This window comes from Chiloscyllium punctatum, chromosome 5, assembly GCF_047496795.1.
Source record: "Chiloscyllium punctatum isolate Juve2018m chromosome 5, sChiPun1.3, whole genome shotgun sequence".
Lineage (NCBI taxonomy): Eukaryota > Metazoa > Chordata > Chondrichthyes > Orectolobiformes > Hemiscylliidae > Chiloscyllium > Chiloscyllium punctatum.
This window is the reverse complement of record NC_092743.1, coordinates 118,904,415-118,925,718: the sequence shown is the minus strand read 5'-3', so window position 1 is coordinate 118,925,718 and position 21,304 is coordinate 118,904,415. Positions and strand designations below refer to the sequence as shown.

At 39.4% G+C, this 21,304-nt stretch overlaps 1 protein-coding gene across 1 annotated transcript in view; it reads left to right on the top strand.

Moving 5' to 3' along the window:
- The window catches only part of mal2 (mal, T cell differentiation protein 2), a 28,067-nt gene extending 7,309 nt beyond the window's left edge, over positions 1-20,758 (top strand). Inside the window, exons 3-4 of the mRNA XM_072571210.1 lie at positions 17,421-17,588; positions 20,030-20,758. Coding sequence (XP_072427311.1) covers positions 17,421-17,588; positions 20,030-20,101 — 240 coding nt within the window. The 3' untranslated portion in view covers positions 20,102-20,758. The remainder of the gene's footprint in view (positions 1-17,420; positions 17,589-20,029) is intronic.
- The last annotated feature ends 546 nt before the right edge of the window (positions 20,759-21,304 follow it).

Genomic DNA, 21,304 nt, shown 5'->3' with positions numbered 1-21,304 from the left:
CCGAGCTGGTACACTTTTGGAAGGTCCTCAAGAAGATAGTGGGTTATTTGGGAAGGAAGAAGCACTTTTTGTGTCTTGACTATTTTAACGATACTAAGGCTAATAAAAATCTGGTATATTCAAGAGAGCTTCAAGCCTAATAGAAGATAAAGGAATAGTGAAGGATTGAGCTAAGAATTTGGGTAAACAAATACCAAGATGCGGGCAAAGGAGTCAGTCACAGATGTACAGCACGGGAACAGACTCTTCAAACCAACCTGTCTATGCCGACCAGATATCCCGACACAATCTAGTCCCACCTGCCAGCACCTGGCCCATATTCCTCCAAACCCTTCCTATTCATATACCCATCCAAATGCCTCTTAAATGTTGCAGTTGTACCAGCCTCCACCACTTCCTATGGCGGCTCGTTCCATACACTCACCACCTTCTGCATGAAAAGGTTATCCCTTAGGTGTCTTTTATGCCTTTCCCCCCTCACCCTAAACCTACAGCCTCTCGTTCTGGACTCCGCCACCCCAGGGAAAAGACTTCATCTATTTATCCTATTCAAGTCCCACATGATTTTATAAACCTCTAAGGTCACCTCAGTCTCTGCTCCAGGGAAAACAGCCCCAGCCTGTTCAACTTTCCCTATAGCTCAAATCCTCCAACCCTGGCAACATCCTTGTAAATCTTTTCTGAACCCTTTCGAGTTTCACAACTTTCTTCCAATAGGAAGGAGACCAGAATTAATGCAATTTTCCAGAAGTGGCCTAACCAATGTCCTGTACAGCTGCAACATGACCTCCCAACTTCCGTACTCCATACTCTGACCAATAAATGAAAGCATATCAGACACTGCCTTCACTATCCTATCTACCTGCAACTCTACTTTCAAGGAGCTATGAACCTGCACTCTTTGTTCAGCAACACTCCCTAGGATCTTACCATTCAGTGTATAAGTCCTGCTAAGATTTGCTTTCCCAAAATGCAGCACCTCGCATTTATCTGAATTAAACTCCATCTGCCACATCTCAGCCCATTGGCCCATCTGATCAAGATCCTGTTGTAATCTGAGGTAACCTTCTTTGTTGTCCACTACACCTCCAATTTTGGTGTCACCTGCAAACTTACTAACTATACCTGTTATGTTCACATCCCAATCATTTATATAAATGATGGAAGTTAGTGGACCCAGCACTGATCCTTGTGGCACTCCACTGGTCACAGGTCTCCAGTCTGAAAAATGACCCTCTGCTACCACCTTTTGTCTTCTACCTTTGAGCCAATTTTGTATCCAAATGGCTAGTTCTCCCTGTATTCCATGAGATCTAACCTTGCTAACCAGTCTCCCATGAGGAACCTTGTCGAACACCTTACTGAAATCCATATAGATCACATCTACCACTCTGTCCTCATCAATCATCTTTGTTACGACTTCAAAAAACTCAAACCAAGTTTAAGAGACATGACTTCCCACGCACAAAGCCATGTTGACTATTCTTAATTAGTCCTTGCCTCTCCAAATGGACATCCTGTCTCTCAGGATTCCCTCCAATAGCTTGCCCTCCACTGAGTTCAGGCTCACTGGTCTATAGTTTCCTGGCTTGTATGTATGTATGTATAAAGGCATCCAGTTTGCTCATAGGGCTTGTATGTATGGCAGAAGCCAAAGTCTACAGGTGATTGGGTGTGGAAATTCAGGTTACATAGGTATGGCAAAGATTGGAGAGAAATTTACATAATATAATCAGATTTGCAACTAAACTGGCAAACTTAAAATTTACAGCTAAAGTTTCGCGATCCATTAAACAATGTGGTTCAATTTTCTCCCAGATCCCTTCTGGCTCAGTGCAAGTGCAGAGGAAACTCCAGGTCAAGCTCACTTCCCGTAGCTTAAAACGTTTTTATTCTTGACTGTGTTGTTAAACTATCCTGCACCAAGGAAGAAAGGAGACTACTTTACAGATAAAAATCAATCTTGCCAGCCACTGATGATTGCACATTCACATGGTGGATGTCAGTAGGAGCTGATCAAGACTGTTGCTTTCCTCTTCTCTCTCTAGTAGCAAACAGACAACTTGTAGTAACTCAGTTGTAGCTCTGGCTAAGATGAGCTAATTTAGTACCAAATTCAATTCAGTGCAAGTCCTGCCTCTCTGACTCACTTATTTGTCTTTATTTCATTTTCACACAGTGAGAACCAGTTGCTGGATAATGTGATTAGTTAAGTGGTTTTTAACTCGCAGAGACTCAATGGGTAAAAGGGACTTTTTTTTTCTGTACTGTCGGCCTCTGATTCATTGACTCTCTACCTTATCCAAGGACCCTGGAGAACAGAGACATTACTAAGAGCAGAGACTTTGGTCTCTCTCTCTTCTCTTCCTTGCCCTTTCCAAGCCTGCTGCACCATTGAATAAGATTAGTAAGGATAAGATTGCAATTAATGTTATATTAATTCTGCTTTTCTCATATTCTTGGTGCCCAAAATTCTATTCATCTCAGTTTTGGATATGCTCAATAATTGATCTTTCACAGATCCCTAGGGGAGCAAAAGCCAAAGATCCACAACAATGATAAAAGACTTACCATTTCAGCCCTAAATGGCTAATACTTTATTCTGGCAAGTTCTATGGAAAAAGCTAATATTCAATGTGGGATAGTTGTTCTTTTGTTACTTCCTAAAACTGCCCATTGTTTAATTGTGAATGTATAATGATCGAAAGGAAACACTCCTTAAATGGCATTGGATGGCCAAAATCAGTTGATTTATTAAAGTGCGGCTTTTTGGCTCCTTCAGCTGTAATAGTTGATACGTATGGGTAAAACATATGCATTGTAAATTTGTTTTCAATAGGAAATCTCTGTCCTAATGGCAGTGGCACTTACCTGTGGTATGCAGGAATCTCTAGTCAAATATTCAATGAGATCAATCCAGCAAGACATGCATTGCTGATTTGTACTACTGTGGAATGAACCTGACCTAAAATGATTTGGTACTGTTCAAGATTAGCTTGAAGATTTGACACCCCTCTGCCAAACAGTATGTTGGTATCTGTAATATGTATTTGTGCATCAGCAATACAGTTTGTATCAGATGGTCAAACTATGACCAGGTATACCTGTAATTGGTTTTAAGGGTTGTTTTGAAATGTATCCCATGCTCTTTGCCAAAAAAAGTCAGTTAATGGATGCTTTAGCAAATGTCACCATTTTATGCTGTATAAAATCAGTTGATTGCATTTTCAAACATGGAGTCTGTTTTGGTAAGCTATGTTTCTCTTCTGTTAAAAGTCCTGTATTTTGATTGAAATGTAATTGTACGAGAGAAGACCATTGTCCCCCTTGCTTATTGATCAATGATAAAATCTCAAATAAAAATGAGATCAGCACAATAGCACTTGTATTTTGAAGGTACACGGTTAAACAAATTGTGTGTCCATATTTACCTCCTTTGTGATTCCATTGTGCAACAGTTTTGTGCACCATGACTGGGGCATGTATTCAGTTGGAATAACAAGTGATGGATGAGTTGGTTGCTGAGCTCATATCTTGTAGATCCGATTTGCAGATGGGTAAAGTAATTTTGAAATTAGAAGCCACAGTCACCATAAATAGCTGAACTAATTGCCAGTTTGGTTCTTGGCTTGTGCTGACTTAGTGGTCATACCCAGGACAATTTAAGCATAATTGCCTCAGCAACCCAAGGTTAAGAAAGAGAATTGGGCTTGTGTTCTTTCTACATGGTGCTGTTCAGTAACTCTGCAGGAAAGTACAGATACAAGCATTGGCTGAGGATAGTACTACATTGGCAATGTTTGAGCAGCATGCTAATATTGAGTACATGTGATGATACTGTGGCGTTAAGAGGTGTTTTTCTTTTGTCCTGGCTATTTTTTTAAGAGATTGGGGGGGGGTGCGGGGGAAAACGAGTGACAAGCAGTTGAAGAGAAGATAAACAACTTGTGAAACCTTGGGTGTATTTATTTTGTTGTTCCAACCATTTAAAACAAAAGCAACCTAAGTGGGTGTGAGCAAGCTCTCACCCACAACCAAGATTTTGTTCAGCTTTCAGCAGTTGTTGTTGTGGTCGTGAGGGAAAGAATAGTTTTCACTTCTCTTGGTAACAGCCAAAGGCTGGGGGTTGTCTGCCAGAGTTGCGTGTGTTTCAATCTGTATTCTGAATTTGCCTTTTCCAATGGTGTGTTTATGGAATGTGACTATATTGGATCAGTTACTGCTTAGTAATAAAATATAATCTATTCTGTAAAATTTTCTCTGCCTTGTATTTTAACTGTAGGTGAATAAATTGTGTTTTGTTTAACTTAGAGTAGTTTGACCAGTCTCACTTGGAACACAGCGCCTCAATCTTTAAAATAAGAAAAAGTTAGGGTCGTGGGTACCTTAATACATTCGACGAGGCCTGGTCCATAACTACCTGGGTGATGTAATGAATGAAATATTAGCAGAGTAGTTTTACAAAAGAAGGTTAATTTCCTTTAATAGCTACTTTCAGAATATCAATGTTTATGAATGCTTGGGCGCGATGAGCTAAGTAGCCTCCTGTGTGTGACACATGATTCCGTTTTGGTGCAGAAGAAGGAAAATTTTGAATGTCAGGCAGTAAAAGACTTTAAGGCAGGTGAACTAAGTTGAGTAAATGTAAAGCAGCTGAAAGATGTTGCAGCAGATTTATCTTCTACGAAATTTTAACTTCAAATAATGGTTCAATGAAATTAGCTCGTTTATTAAGATTCACATCTTGAGCTAGATTATATACCGTTCTCTGTGCTGTATGTAGAGTGTAAAAGAAAAGATGGCAACATGGAGAAGAACGATCCTTGTTGTCTATATCCTATAAACGCTATCAAAGTAAGCCCATTTCTTCTTTCCTGAAAGCCCTGCACTATTCTACTCCATGGGAAAGTATGCTTGTTGGTTGGTTCAGGAAACAGGGCTATGATGTTTTGTTACATGCAGTTTAATTTGCTTTCTAAAATTGGCCTTGACTTCTAACCTCTTAACATTACTCACAAGATTATTCATAATTTTTATATCCAGTTATTCAAATGTTTATCTGCATGAAGCTGTAGAAAGTTTTGCCCCACTTGAATAGATCAAATGTTACACCCTGTATCTATAATGTATGAGACATGTTTATACAGTTTCAGTATAATTCCAGTATTTTATGTTCAAAATGCAATGTTTTGCCAAGTTTTAACACACTACTAATTCAGGAAACAAATCTGGACTTGTTAACACTTGATTACTGATTTTTTTAATTGAGGAATTTGTCTGTCAGAGGAGCTGTTCTGATTATGTAAGAAACTACTGGTGGCGTAGTGGCTTGGTGGTTAGCACTACTGCCTCTCAACACCAGAGACCTGGATTCCATTCCAATCTCAGGTGACTATTTGTGTGTGGATTTGCATGTTCTCCATGTTTGTGGTTTTCCTCCCACAGTCCAAAGAGGTTCACGTTAGGTGGATTGACCATGTTAAATTGCCCATAGTGTCTGGAGACATGCAGGCTAGATGGATTAGCCATGGGAAATGCAGGGTTGCAGAGATAAGGTTGAGGGGTGGGTCTGGGTGGGATGCTGTTCAGAGGGTTAGTGTGGGCTTGATGAACTGATTGGCCTAATTCTAAACTTCTAGGGATTCTGTGATTCTATGAAAATGCTGCCTCAAGAGGGACATTCTGCCCACAGATCTGTCACTAACTTTCTTGGCTCTCACTCATGATCAGTATACTTTGCCGCTTTTAAAATTGGTATATCCTGCTTCCTGTTATTTTTGAAATTAAAATCACCGGGTGAAAAGAATAATTACTCGTGGTCTGTTTTGTATTTAAATTTTATGGGTGTGCTGCATGTCATGAAACTGCTTATTTATATTGAAATTTTCTTCCTCTGAAAGCTCATTTTTAAAAATACACATTGCATAATATAGAAAATTGAGTAACCTTAGCAATCATGTATTTGTTACTACTTTAGTCATCCTAATGCTCTGCCTTAAGCAGTAGTTTAGTCACTGTTGTATAAATTGGTGGAGTTGAGTATCCTTCTTACAAATGGTCATTATTAATGTATAACCCTATTTTTTTGGGTGATGGTATTCTAACAGCTCCCCATCCTATTTTAACTGAAGTCCATGCATGTAAACTGATCAAAATACTGCAGATGTTGGAATTCATAAATAAAAACAATTATGCAAATACATGGCAGGTCAGGCCATATCAATGGAGGAACGAAACCGCTGTGTCCTGACAAAACATCAATGACTTGAATCATTAACTCTTTCTGCACCAAAATGACCAAAGCTGTGGGATTTCTGGTAGTCTGTTTTAAGTTCCGATTTTCAATATCTAGGGTATTTTGCTTTTTGTCTTAATGTTTCTTTTATTAGTGTCATTGGAAGATCAGTTACAATCTTGAATGTTCTGCTGTTCTCTCCCTTGAGAATCCTCTCTGCAGTTAGAGATCAGAATTGCCTGCCTTAGGGACATGGATTTCACTGACTGCAGAGCACCCTGAGGGAGGATGGTCAGCCACTGGTCGTGATCCATATCAGGACCAATGACATGAATAGAAAGAAGGGTGAGGTTGTGCAGCCAAATTTTAGGGAGCTGGAAGGCTGGACCTCAAAGGTGTTGGCCTCTAGATTTTCCTGTGTTGCGCATCAGTGGGGACAAAAATAAGGTAGAGCAGATGAATGCATGGCTGGAGACGTGATGCAGGAGGGACAGCTTTAGATTCTTCAGGAGCAGGATCCCACTTCGTAGGTACGAGAGGTCTGAATAGACTTAATTGTTTGTTCCCAGCTCTGTTAAGGTGCTGTGTTGTTTTGGAGTGGTTTGTTGTTGAGAATTTTTCTTTGACACTTGCCAAGTTAAAGTGAATGTGGATTCTCCACAAAGTCAGTCTGGGAATGTAATCTATATGACTTAAGGAAATGGTGGAAAGTTTTGATTTAAGATGATATTTTATAATCTAGAGGTGAAAAGAGGAAGGAATTTAAAATAATTGCAATACCACAGAAAGAGTACAGAGAAAACTATCAGAATGAGAGCCTGACATGTCTCAGGATCTCATCCAAAACCAGGATCTTAAAAGAAGTAATTGCTGAATTAGTGCATTAGTTATAATTTTCCAAAATTCCCTAGATCTGGGAAGGTCCAATCAAATTGGAAAATAGCAAATGTAACCCTTCCCTTCTTGAAGGGAAGGAAACAAAATTCAGGATTCTGCAGGCCATGTAGACCATTGTCTGTTATTGGAAAATTTAGTCTGTTATTAACAAGGTTATCACATGGCTTCCAGAAAAACTTAATGTAACTAGAATCAACATGAGTTTTTGAAATGAAAATGTTTGTTTGATTTTATTCATTTTCTTTGAGAAAATAGGATGCAGCTCAGATAAAGGGGAGCCTATATACATGATGTACTTGGATTTCCAAATGGTGTGAAGTGCCACTTCAAAGGTTACTACACATGTTAAACTCATGGTGCAGTGGGTAACATTTTAGCATGGATCGAGGAGTTGCTGGTTAGCAAAAAGGTAGCATTTATGCGAATAATTGAGTCATCTTTGGGCTGGCCAATTGTAATTAATGTGGTGCCACAGGATTCTGTGTTGAGGCCTTATCTATGCACTGTATCACAGCTTGTGTTTTGGTAGCACCTGACTTATCTTTGCATTGGGACTGGCTGACAGCCAATCACAGCCCAAGTTTAGTTATCATTTAACTTGGATATCTACATTGGGAATGAATGTCACCATCCTGGTTGGACATTTTCCAGGAGAAGGTGGCAGAAGCAATATAATAGAAAATCATGACATGTGGCATAAGCAGGTGAAACTAGAAAGAGGAATAGAAGAACAATTATGAAAATATTAAGGCTCACATAGAGGCTATATAATGGTACCCAAACATGGGCTGTCAGAGTGTCCCTGTGTCAGGGAGTATTGATTATCTGAGCGCACACAGTAACTAATTGGTCCGAGAGATGTAGAAGTTGGAGTGGTACTTGAGTATGGGCTGAGATTGGCTGGTGACCAGTCCTGATCACTTGCTGGAATGATTAATTTAGCCACTGGCAGATTCTGAAGGATCAGAGAGTCTTCTGGGGAGATTTGGCAGCCATAACCTACTGTGGCTAAATTTGCTAATGTGACAAATATTGATGGGAGAGTAAGTTGTGTAGAGGATGTGAGGAGTCGACATAACAGGGATATAAATAGGTTGAGTAGGCAAAAAAAATTAGATTAGTATAACTTGGGACTTGTCCACTTCAGCATCAATAGCAGAAAATCAGTTTACACATTAAATGGAAAATCACAGAACTTTGATACAAAAGTATCTGTTTCCTGGTACTTGAATATCACAAAGTTAGTACTTGGACGTGTAACTATGGAGGTAAATGGATATTGTTTGTTGTGAGGGATTGTAATAAGAAAGTAGAGGAGCTTTACTCCGGTTGAAAAGGTCTCCCTGCCACATCCAATCACTGCACAGAAGCTGTGGTACCTCTTAGTCTTTCACTATAATCATTGAGGGCTTCATGTGTCTCCCAATATGAATTAAAGACCTGGAGCAGCAAAACTTTGTAGACTAGTCTGCTTCGTTCTATTCTAAATTTATTCGTGCATCCTCGCGGTCCTATCCTATTCCTAAATGATCTGGATGTGAGCATAGAAGGACGGGTTAGTGAATTTGTGGATGACACTAGGTAGGCAGAGTTGTGGATAATGCTGAAGAATGTTGTGTGTTACAGAGGGACATAAATAAAGTGCAGAGCTGGGCTGAGAAGTGGCAAATGGAAAAGTGACACAGTTCACTTTGGAAACAACAGGAATGCAGAGTACTGGGCTTATGGTAACATTCTTGGCAGTGTAGATGAACAGAGATATGTGTCCAGGTGCATAAATCTCTGAAAGTTGCCACCAAGGTTGATAAGGTTAAGAAGGCATATGGTGTGTTGGCAATTATTTGTAGGGGGGTTAAGTTTCTGAGCCATGAGATCATGCTTCAGCCATACAAGATACTGGTAAGGCCGCACCCAGAGTATTGCATACTGTTCTGGTCACCATATTATAGGAACGATGTGGAAACTTTAGAAAGGGTTCAGAGGAGTTTTACTAGGATGTTGCCAGGTATGGAAGGAAGGTCTTATGGGGAAAGGCTAAGGGAACTGAGGCTGTTTTGTTGGAGAGAAGATGATTGAGAGATGATTTAATTGAGATGTATAAGATAATTGGAGGGTTAGATAGGGTGGACACCATCCTTTTTCCTTGGATAGTGAAGGCTAACATAAGGGGACATAGCTGTAAATTGAGGGATGATAGGTGCAGGACAGATATCAGGTATAGTTTCTTTACTCCGAGTAGTAGGGGCATGGAATGGCCTGCCTGCTAAAGTAGTAGACTTGCTGACATTAGAGACATTTAAATGGGCATTGGATGTACATATGGATAATAATGTAAAGGTGCAGGTTAGATGGGCATCAGATTAATTTCACAGGTTGGCGCAGCAAGGGCTGAAGACCCTGTATACTGCACTGTAACGTTCTATGTATTCTGGAGCAGTTTTCCTCTATTTTCAGATCAAAAAGTCCCATTGGGACTAATGTAATTTTCACCTTACCAAATCTCTTCACACTCCCACTTCCTGCTGGGGCTATCTGCTATCTGGCTCCACTAATCTAGCTTCTTTCTAATTTCCTTCCTTTACATAAAGGGTGACCTTTCATAGAGGCTTATAAAATCATGAGGCGCATGGATTGGGTGAATAGCCAAGGTTTATTTTTGGAGTGTAGCAGAGCCTGATATTAGAGGGTATACGTTTAAGGTGAGATGGGAAAGATTTAAAAGGGAACTGAGGAGCAACCTTTTCACACAGAGGGTGGTGCATGTGTGCAATGATCAACCAGAGGAGGCGGCAGATACACATACAATAATGACATTTAAAAGACATCTGGATAGGTATATGAATAGGAAGGTTGAGAAAGATATGGGTCAAATGCTGGCCAATGGGACTAGAGTAACTTAGGATATCTGGTCAGCATGAATGAGTTGGATTGAAGGGTCAGTTTCTGAGCTATACATCTGACTCTACATTTGCTGACTCATGTTAGTGCAATTCTGAGTAGTAATGGACCAATTATGACTCTTTCTTAGGCATAGATGGTGAGACTTGAATGAGGCTAAACATTAATGTACCCAATCATAACCTTTTCGTAACAATCTGTTTATTTGCAGATCTTGCTGGGAAGTGTTGAGAAGCAAGAGTAATGTTTAGCCTGGTGGTAATGCCTCAAATTGTGTTATTGGATGGAACAGGGATTGAACTTTAAACCATAAGGAACAAAATAGGTTCAACAACATACCATGAGTTTTTTTTTAATGCCCATCTAACCAGATTTGAAGCTTTTTACATTGGCTTATTATCTAAGTTTCCCTAATAACTCACTGTGGTATGTTGATCAAATTCCAGCAACCACTCCTGAAAATGAGTGGCTTTGGATAACTCTGCATGACATGTGGAAGGAAATATTGAATGAAATATTTTGACTCTGAGCCCCTTAACCAAATATAGAACAGCTTGTATCATAGGATAAGGGAATCCTGCAGTTTGTGTTTTCCCCATACAGGTCTGATGCACAGAATGGATATGGGAGTCAGTGAATTCATTTGTGGTTTTGATTTGTAGTTTTATGGAGTGTAAACAATCAAAATTGTAACTGAATATTTTCTTGCATGTGTTGATTTATTGTTATCTTGCATTGTTCCAAAGAGCAGTCATACTGGCCTCAGTATTACTGCTCTCCCTGCAGATGTTGCCAGACTTGCTGAGTTTCTCCATTGTTCTTAATTTCAGATTTCCCTATTGCTTTGACATATTTTGATATTTTTGTATCAGCAGTATTTACTTGACCTTTTGAGGTTGATACTGAGACGTGATTATCTTTCTATTGTGTTCTTTAATCGATAAATCATTGTTAATCTCTCAAAAACAAAGTCGTATTGCATTCGAGTTTTAGTAATCCTGAGATTCTTAATGTCATCTGATTGAATGCCACATGGTACAATCAGAATTGGCAACACTACTTGCGAATGTTTTGTTTCTATCCTATACCTTAAGTTTAAACCTTATTTCTTAAATCTCTCCCAAATCGCTAACTGTTCTAATAATAATAATCCCAATTTTGAGTCATCATGGTATTACTATTTTGTCTCTCCAGGTGGAAATTAGTGAATCATAATCTCTTTATTAGCTTAAGAACCTTCGTAGAATGTGAATCTTGAAATTGTATATAATCCAACTATGGCTTTGCAGCTTTTATAATACTTTACCTTGATCTTTTCTATTGGTAGTATTACGTTATTTGTGCATTTAGTGCACAAAGGATTACTGCAATGGATTAAATGTAGGCAGTTGTATGTTTTTGAAAAGTAAATTTGAGTGTGCCCTAAAATTAAAGAATTGTGGATACTCGAAACAAAATAAAACAAAAACTAAAAATGCTGGTGAGACTCTACCAGTCTGACAGTATCTGTAGAGAAAGCAGAGTTAACATTTCATGTCCACTGACCCCCTACTTCAGAGCTGATTGATAATAGCTAGGAAAAGCTGGTGTGTAAGCTGAAGGCAGGGTGGATGGGGGGGAGAAGTAGGGCGGCACAGTGGCAGAGTGGTTAGCACTGCTGCCTCACAGCGCCAGAGATCCGGGTTCAATTCCCGCCTCAGGTGACTGACTGTGTGGAGTTTGCACATTCTCCCCATGTCTGTGTGGGTTTCCTCTCCCACAGTCCAAAAATGTGCAGGTTAGGTGAATTGGCCACGCTAAATTGTCCGTAGTGTTAGATGTAGGGGAATGGGTATGGGTGCGCTTCGGTGGGTCGGTGTGAACTTGTTGGGCCGAAGGGCCTGTTTCCACGCTGTAAGTAATCTTAAAAAAAAAGTGAGTGGAAAGGTGGAGACGGAGTCTGTGTTTAACAACTTTCTGCACTTCTGAACTCCCTTTCTCTTCCTACCCATAACTGAGTCTGTCTGGTCCTCGCTTTCTACCCCATCAGTATTCACATGCAAAGGATCATGACCCACCATTTCCAGCACTAGACACTCGCTCATTTCCCTTACCTCCCTTATCAGCATCTTTTAGGGATCGTTCCCGACAGGACACTCATCTACTCCTCTATACCGTGCACATCTCCAGAATCCCATGGCGACTTTGTATTCCCTCTGCCTGCATCCCCCTTTTTTTTTCCCCCCTCTAATAAAAACACCCCAGATACCAGACAGACCTTCCAGATGAAGCAGCAGTTTACCTGCACTTCACTGCAACCTAGGCTATTATACTGTCTGTTCATAATGTGGTCTTCTGTACATGGCAGAGATAAAATGCTGATTGCCAACTGCTTTGTGGTGCACCTACACTTTTCACAAAAATTGCCTCAAGTTTCCAGTTGCCTGACATTTTGACATGCCACCGTGCTGTCTGGTCAACATTTGTCTTTGGCATGCTACAGTGGTCCAGCAAGGCTCAGCACAAACTTCTCTCATTTTCTGCTTGGGGACCCTTCCGCCTTCATAGAACCTGAACAGCTTTCTTTTGCTTTTGCTCGTGCGCTCACATGGAATTGGGGGCAACATTCTTTTCTGGTTGGAGTCAGACCTTTCACAAAGGAAAATAATTGTGCATCAGTCATCTCTGGTCTAGGGTATCTCTGCCCTCCATCATAAGATCAGAAGTTGGAACGTTCACGGATTGCATAATGTTCAGTGCTATTTCTAACTCCTCCCACTGAATCAGTCCCTGTTCAAACTCAGTAAGATTTGGACAATATCCAGACAAATGACTGACCAGTATCATTTGTTCTGCAGAAGTGCCAGGCAATGGACCTTTCATGAGAATCAAACCTTCACCCTAGACATTCAATCGAATTACCGTTGCTGAATCCACCACTATTCACATCACTGAGTCACAATCCTGAAATTCCTTTCATGGTATTGTGGGTGTAGTGAGTTGTCATCTTGAACTGCTAAAGTCCACTTGGTGGACTTTAACAGTTTGAGGCAATATTCTTGAGGGCAGTTATGACTGAGCAATAAATGCTGGCCCAATCTGCAATTCTAGGAATTTTAAAAATGCATGCTGAGTGAGTAAAGGCATGGCAAGGGAAGTATAATGTGGATAAATAGAGATTATCCACTTTAGGGGATCAAAGGTGCGGAGAACTTCAAGGACGAGAGATTAGAAAGTGTTGAAGTACAAAGAAATCTAGGTATCTTGGTTCATTAAATCACTAAAAACTAACATACGGCCTTTCATTGTAAAGGAGGACCAGACAGGTTTTTTCAAGGGTTGTAGGTCTACTAATACTGGAGTATTAAACATGGTCCAGGTATGCAAGCAAGGCTCAATTCTGGGCTTAGTAGTCTCCCTGGACACAGAGCTTTTGACCGGGTGGAGTGACTGTACCCTTTTTATGTACTGGAGCAGTTTTTGCCAAGTGGGTGGCAATGTTACGTAGTGACCCGGAAGCACTAATGTTATATGGTCCAAATATTTTATTATCAGCATAGGCAGCCAACGTGGTGCCCCCTCTCGCTGCTATTATTTACGTCGATGATTGAGGTGCTGGCGGAGGCCATCCAGAGGGATCCCAACATAATTGTCCCGAAGGTAGGATCAGGCAGGCATAAGATATTCCTTTATGCGGATGATGTTCTTCTGTTTTTAACTGATCTGTTGACATCTGTGTCCTGTTTAATACAAGTGGTTTTAATCTATTTGGTTTGTTCTCAGGATATAAAATAAATATTATGACGTTGGAGGCCATGCCTGTGGGGGGCCTTACCAGTATATCCAGTTTTGGGGATGGTACCCATTTTCCCTTTCAGGTGGTATAGGGAGGTTTCCTACATTTAGGCATTGTTATCACCCTGGCCTTCAATCAGTTATGTTAAGCTAATTTTTTTGCAGTTGCTAGAGAAGGTAGGGCAGGATCTTTGGCACTGGGATAATCCTCCTATATCTTGGTTGGGTAGAATAGTTCTGGTCAAAATGAATGTTCCTCGCTTATTATTATCCCACACAAATGCTCCCTTTTACTGTCTAGGCAAGCACTACTGAAGCCTTACAGTTGGCTTGGATCTTTCATCTGGCATCAGATGGCCTCTTATTAAGCTGGACAAATTGCAGCTTCTGCAGGGGATAGGAGGTTTGAATATCAATTGAGTTCCTTACTATCCTGTGTGGCTGACTGGGCCTGCCAGGACCTGCGGTCAATTTGGTTGGACATCGAGGCATCCCAGGCAAAATGCCGCCTCATCAATTCCTTGTTTATGGCCAAGATGAGGACTGTTATGGACCGTTACAGAAACCCGGTTGTCCTTAACACAGTTAAAGCATGGAGAATGATGTGGCAAGGTGAGGGCAGCTTACAAAAACCTCCCCTTTTTGCTCCCATAATGGGAATGTTAGGATTCCGGCCAGGGTCATTTGGCTTCTGGCTTTAAGCTCTGGGAGTCTAGAGGAGTCTCCTGTTTGGGAGACTATTTGATGGGGAGGTTATGATGTCTTTCGAGCAGCTGAGTCAGAAATGAGCTACCGAGGAGGGACCTCTTTCATTACTTTCAGTTTAGGGACTTTACACTACAAAAAACTACATTGATGGTTCGTCCCTCCAAGTTGAATACAGAGAGGAGAGTATTCTGGTCTATGGGTGCGCTCTCGTTCAGCACCCTCTATCATTTGTTTGGAAGAAATGTTTCGAAGAACATTGAGCGGTTATGCAGAATCTGGACTCTGGAATTGGGGGTGGAAATCTGAGGTGAGAGAGGATATTTGGGAGAATTTAAAGAAGATTTCAATTTGTAACAGGATGCAGCTGAAGGTACTCCACGTGACTCATTCCGCTCTGGAGCGGCTTGTGAAATTTTAAGACCGGAGCATCCCCAGTGTGCCCTAAATGTAAAACAGATGTTGGCACAGAAGTTGGATCCAGTGTCCTTCCTCTTGGGTCTGTCAAATGTCACCTCTTTGGACGTGCATGGGAAGAAACTGTTTAATATTCTTTCATTCTGTGTGAGGAAGAACATTCTAATGAGCTGGGTGTCGGATAATCCCCTGGGATTTACGGGCTGGCGCAGATTAATCATGGAGTACATCCCCCTGGACGACTTTACGAATATGGTGCACCAGAAAACTGAACTGGTTTATAGAACACAGCAGCCCTTTCTGAATTATATAGATGCAGACTTGTCAGCTATATTGGTCAGGGCCTTTGTGTCATCATGTGGGCTATGTCTGGTGATCCAGAGGCCCCTGCGGTGGAGGGGGAAGAATCCCAAACAAATACACGTTTGCTTATTAATGCTCCCAGTGGTGGGGAGCTTGGGGTGGGATTACACTAGTGCAGTAACTTACCAAATATAATTTAATTTACCTTGGTTTAATTTAATCGTTTTTCTTAAGTTATTTATAGAATTGTAGTTGTTGTAGGATTTCTTTCCCTCTTCCCCCTCTTCCCTTCTTTCCCCCCCCCCCCCACAAGTATTTTTCTGTTATTATTGTCATTATATTATGAGGTTGTTATACTATTTTGTAGTGATTTGTAAAAAAAATTACATTTTTTTCCAACACAAAAAACTAGCATACAGGTGCAGCAAGCTATTCAAAGGCAAATGATATGTTAACCTTTATCACAAGAGGATTTGATTATTATAGCAATGTAGTCTTGCTTCGATTCCATGGAAATTTGGTGATATTTAGCTGGAGCATTGTTCTGGTCCTTGTCCCCTGCCTCAGGAAAGATATACTTGCAGTAGAGGAAGTGCAGCTGCGATTCACCAAGTTGGTCTGTAGACTGGTGGGTCTATCCTGTGAGGAGACTGAGCCTGTATCCCCTAGAGTTTAGAATAGTAGTTGTCTCACAGAAACTTAAATTCTAAAGGATAAAGTTAAAAATCACACAACACCAGGTTATAGTCCAACAGGTGTATTTGGAATCTAGTGCTTCCAAATACACCTGTTGGACTATAACCTGGTGTTGAGATTTTTAACTTTCTATACCCCAGTTCAACACTGGCATCTCCAAATCTAAGAGGATGGACAGTGTTGAAGCAGAAAGGAATGTTTTCCCTAATTTTGGGCTGTAGAATCAGTGAAAGGTAAGCCATCTGGGACTGAGATGAGGTGGAACTTCATTCACCCTGGTGAATCTAGCTCTGGTCATCAAGTAATTTCTAGACCCATATTGGTATATTTCCAGCTATTAATGAGACCAGGCATATGGGAACATTGCAGGAATGTGGCATTGAGGTAGATGACCAAGCAGTTTGAGGGGTTGAATGGTTGACTCTTTGTTTTGTTTTATTTTAAATTGTATGTAACTAATTTATCTTCTGTTGCCTTTTGTTAACTGGATAGGAATGTATTTTTTTTTGGCAGGTCAATAGATTGTTTTAATAAAATCCCTGGGCATGGAATGACTTGAGATGTCATGACCATTTAATAGGAATTTGAATGCACAAAGTGCAAAGTACTTCAAAAACATGATAAGTTAGCCAAGTAGCGACACACAGGCACATGGCTTATTCACACAACGAAAGAATGCACTCATTTGAGTGAAAATTGTTTTAATTCTATTGTCTTTAAATGACCAGCATGAATTTTTAAGGCATTTTTTTGAATTGATAGTTTGAGTTTAAATTGAAATAACATTTTAATAAACCTGCTCAGTCTTACTGAAGATAAAATCTCTTAATGAAGCACTTATTAATGTTTGCATCAGATTAGAGCTGATCTTTGGAAAGTGTACACAGCTATGACCTTTTTAAGGTCTCCCATCTAACATTGGAGGTTCTATTTCCACATTTGGCTTTCAGCAAAATGATCTGGTATTGTGAAGACGACTTTGAACGTTTACACATGATTAGTCTAGACATATTTACCCCTCTGAAGTGAGCTAATTGAGCTTTGGGTTCATCCTGGAAATATTGAATGGCAGTGTTTTCCAGCGCGCTCTTGCACATCACATGTCAGCAGAATGGTGTATTTGTAGATTCAAACATTGCCTACCTCTCTTCCACCTCTACTTAAATTGTGTTGGCAAATTAAATTAACAGCTAAAACTTGAAAGGCAGTTTTTACAAATGTTTTCCTGCTTTGATCCATTTTAGTACTTCAGAGTTTGAGACTGGGTTTTGGAGTAGGCAGGGTTAGAAAGATGTTGAAGGGCTGAAGAAAAGTTATTGAATGGATGGGGTGCAGTTTAAAATGCCTTTTAATCAACCACTTACAGTGAGATTAGCAGACATGAATGTTTGTTTTTTATATAACTGAGTTATACAGTGGCAAGATTTCCAAGTATTTAATGTTTGGTTTTCTTACACAAGTAATGTTTGTAATGGTCACTATATTTTAATTGCAGGATTTTGTCTATCATTTTGTCGCCTTCGTATTCTACTTTGGAGCATCAGTTCTCGAAGCTGCAACAACAGCAGCTGCAGCTGTAGAACCTGACAGGGTCAATGCAACCACAGCTGCTGTTGTAACTCTTCTAGATTTCCGGCAGTACAGTATAAACGTTGTTGCTACGGTAAGTTTCTTTAGTGTGTTTAAGCTAATACAAGGAGGGGCCAGGTGGTGGTGATGGCTGTTTTGAAGGAAGGGAGACCAGTCCCCAAGAATAGGGAATTGCAATATAACTGATATCACTTGAAGTAGAGACTGGGAAAGGAAGTCCAAGAGTAAAGCAAAAAGTGTGTTCAGGAAGCAGGGGTTGGTTTTATGGCTGAGCTCCAAGCCGGGTGTTTGGAAAAAGCTAGAGGAAAATTGAAGTTCACTGCTAGGTTGGTACCGTGGTTAAATTTGGTCTAATCCATTGGAAATCTAGTTTGGTGCATTAGGGTTAGATAATTGAATGCTAATTGATCAAATTGGTAATTTAAAATTATGTTCATGGGATGTTCATTCAAACTATTGAAATTGAGGGTGGAGAATGCTGAACAGAGAGATTTTATAAGACTGTCATGGTGAGGAGCAAACACTGGGAATTATCTTGTTACATTCCAGAATGATCAGTTTTGGTCAAAGAGACTAGAAATAGTGATTCTTGGTGTAGTTAAGGCAATTCTGATGCATGGATAGAAACCAATGTTAAAGGGATCCAGCACTAGTTGCTCTTGAGGACACTTTGTGGGAAGTTCCAGCAATTGTTCATTACTTTGGGAACAAATAAAGAACATATTGGTGTGGCATTCAATGTCTCATTTACTATAAGTTAATCATTAATTATAGTTAAGGATAAAGGATATTTCTTTTATAGGAGCCAATCCCGCAAGAGGGTGTGTATTGCATAAATCCACTTCCTCAAAAGGTTTTCGTTAATGTTTCCACTAAGCACTCATTAAGTCCAATGTGTTTGTTTTTATATTTGTAAGGTTATGCAACTGTAGCTGCAATTTGAACAAACTGGTGGATTAAAGTAATACTTGAGAAAATCTTTGGAAATTGAGTATTTGGGAGCAGTCCTAATCTTGTGCAGGGCTGTCAAGCTTTCTAATTGAGTAAATAATTATAAGTTCCTACTTGAACTCAAAACAATTCTTTTACGTGGTATAATCCTGATTTTCAGCTTGCACTAGTTTGAGTCTGTACTGTGAATTAATGTAAAGTAATTCTGTAGTTAGTTACCCATGATGCAACAAAGAAAATTTCTATGAAAAGCAACCTTTGACAAACGCGATTGTTCTTGGTCCATGATGTAATGTGAAATCTTTCCAGCTGCCCACTTGTTCTGAACTGAGATATTTTCTCTGCAGAGAATGTTTTATTAATGTTAACTAATGTGATGTGCAGTTATTAAAATGAAGAGTCAGGAAAAATGAGTGCTTTGTACTTGTTAATGATTTGAAAATAGAGGAGAGAAGCATCACCCAAATGTGCAGACTGTAGATTTGACCAAAGTAGTTAAAATAACCAAGAACTAAAGGAAGTTGCAGGGGATGCAGATGAGATGTGGAATGGGCAAATGGTTAAATTGAATTCAAAATCATAAATGAAATATAAGGAATAAATGGGTAACCTGAGGAGCACAAATTTAGGATGCGTATTTGCAAAGAATTAAAAACATGAGCTGAAATGTATGTGGTCATAATTAATTGAATACTGGATTTGAAAGCTACAACGGTAGAACATAGGTCATTATGCAAATTTTTAAAACCACAGGATACTCAAGCTTGATGCTCAACACTGAGAAGTTAAACATTACAGATTTAATAAACCACTGCCCAATATAGGGAAATACAAATATTAAAGTAGTTCAAATATTTGTTATATTGGAACAAAGGAGATCAGATGTTGACTTTTTAAAGAAATGTCAGGGAGGCAGTGTTGTAGCTGTGATGTCACTGAACTAGTAATCCAAATGTTCTGAGGACATGAATCTGAGTCCTACTGTGGCAGATGAAGAAATCTGAATTAAGTTAAAAGTGATTATCAGGAATAAAATCATTGTAAAAACTAATTAACAAATGTCCCTTAGGGAAGGCAATCTGCTATCCTTAGCTGATCTGGCCTACAGGTGACTCAGACTCGCCTCCATGTTATTCATTGCCTTAAGAATCGTTAACAATAAGGGATGGTGGAGGATCAATAAATGCTGGTCTAGCTAGTAATGCCCACATCCCAAGGATGAGTAATTAAAAGACAGACTTGGTAAACAATTTGTAGTGATGACTCCAGAACATAAATATATACCTTTTTTTAATGATTTTTGAGGTTGTGGAATACTAATTACATTTACATTTAAGAATTTATCATAGAGATGGCTGACAGGAAAATAAAACTAAGGGTTTGAAGGATACATGAGATTAGGGCTACTGCTCGCACTATATTTTTTTTCTTGGCCAACTAATGTAGTTTTCTTCCACTTTAGAAATCAACCACCAGACAGTTATACAGAAAAATGCTATGTAGCCACATAGTAAATTTTAAACTGCATTGTTTTAATAGACAATATTTCTTCTTCCTTTTCAGATATTCAGTTTTGTTGTTACTCTGTGTTACGCCTGCAGTTTGGGTCTTGCTTTGAGAAGATGGAAGCTGTAAATCACAAGATGCGAACTGTTTGGGAGGGTGTGGAGGGCTGGATTCATTACCATTTGGCACAGCATCCTTGCAAACACTGAAGTTGCTTCTGAAGAGAGGGGTGGTCTTTTCATAGGCCAATTCTGTTTTATACTGAAGTATTTTTGCAGCAGCAATGGTTTTTGTTTATAAATTAGTAGCTTTTTTATGATCATTTTCAGTGTTAAGTTCAGAAGTTTGTGAAATAGAATAAACTAGTTTCCACTTTATCTGAACGTTGGGTGCTGAGTGTTATCCAAATATTTATAGTTTCATAAACACGATATTCCAATACTAGTAAGAGCAGGAGTTCATTTACTGTAAACCTACCTTCAGGAAAATTTTAAAAACTCAAGGGATTAGCTGAAAAAAAGTCAGATTACCTGTCTGGTTGTGAGCACTCCTTATTTCTTTTAAAAATGCTAATCAGTTTCATTTTGTAATTAAGACTGATCATTTAGAAGTAAATATTTCTAATTTTGCAAAGTTAAAAATCACACAATACCAGGCTATAATCCAACAGGTTTAATTAGAAGCACTAGATTTCGGAGCACCGCTCCTCCTTCAGGTGGTTGTGGAGGATACAATTGTAAGACACAGAATTTATCGCAAAAGTTTAGTGTGATGTAACCAAAATTATACATTGAAAAATACCTTGATTGTCTGTTGAGTCTTTCATCTGTTTGAATACCATGATCGTTTCACTTCTTTCATGTGTAAATCTCAAATTTTTTTATTTGCATTCTCAAGTTAACTGTAACAATTGGTGTTAGCTAGACAATATATTGAAGGTGTTAGCCCATTGTCTAGCTAACACTAATTGTTACAGTTAACCTGAGAATGACACTTAAAAAATTTGAGATTTACACATGAAAGAAGTGAAATGATCATGGTATTCGAACAGATGAAAGACTCAACAGACAATCAAGGTATTTTTCAGTGTATAATTTTAGTTACATCACACTGTAAACTTTTGCTATAAATTCTGACTTACAATTGTGTCCTCTACAACCACCTGATGAAGGAGCGGCGCTCGGGAAGCTAGTGCTTCCAATTAAACCTGTTGGACTATAACCTGGTGTTGTGTGATTTTTAACTTTGTACACCCCAGTCCAACACCAGCATCTCCAAATCATTATTTTGCAAAGTTGCCTAATTAACCATCAGCATTTTGATAAATATTGT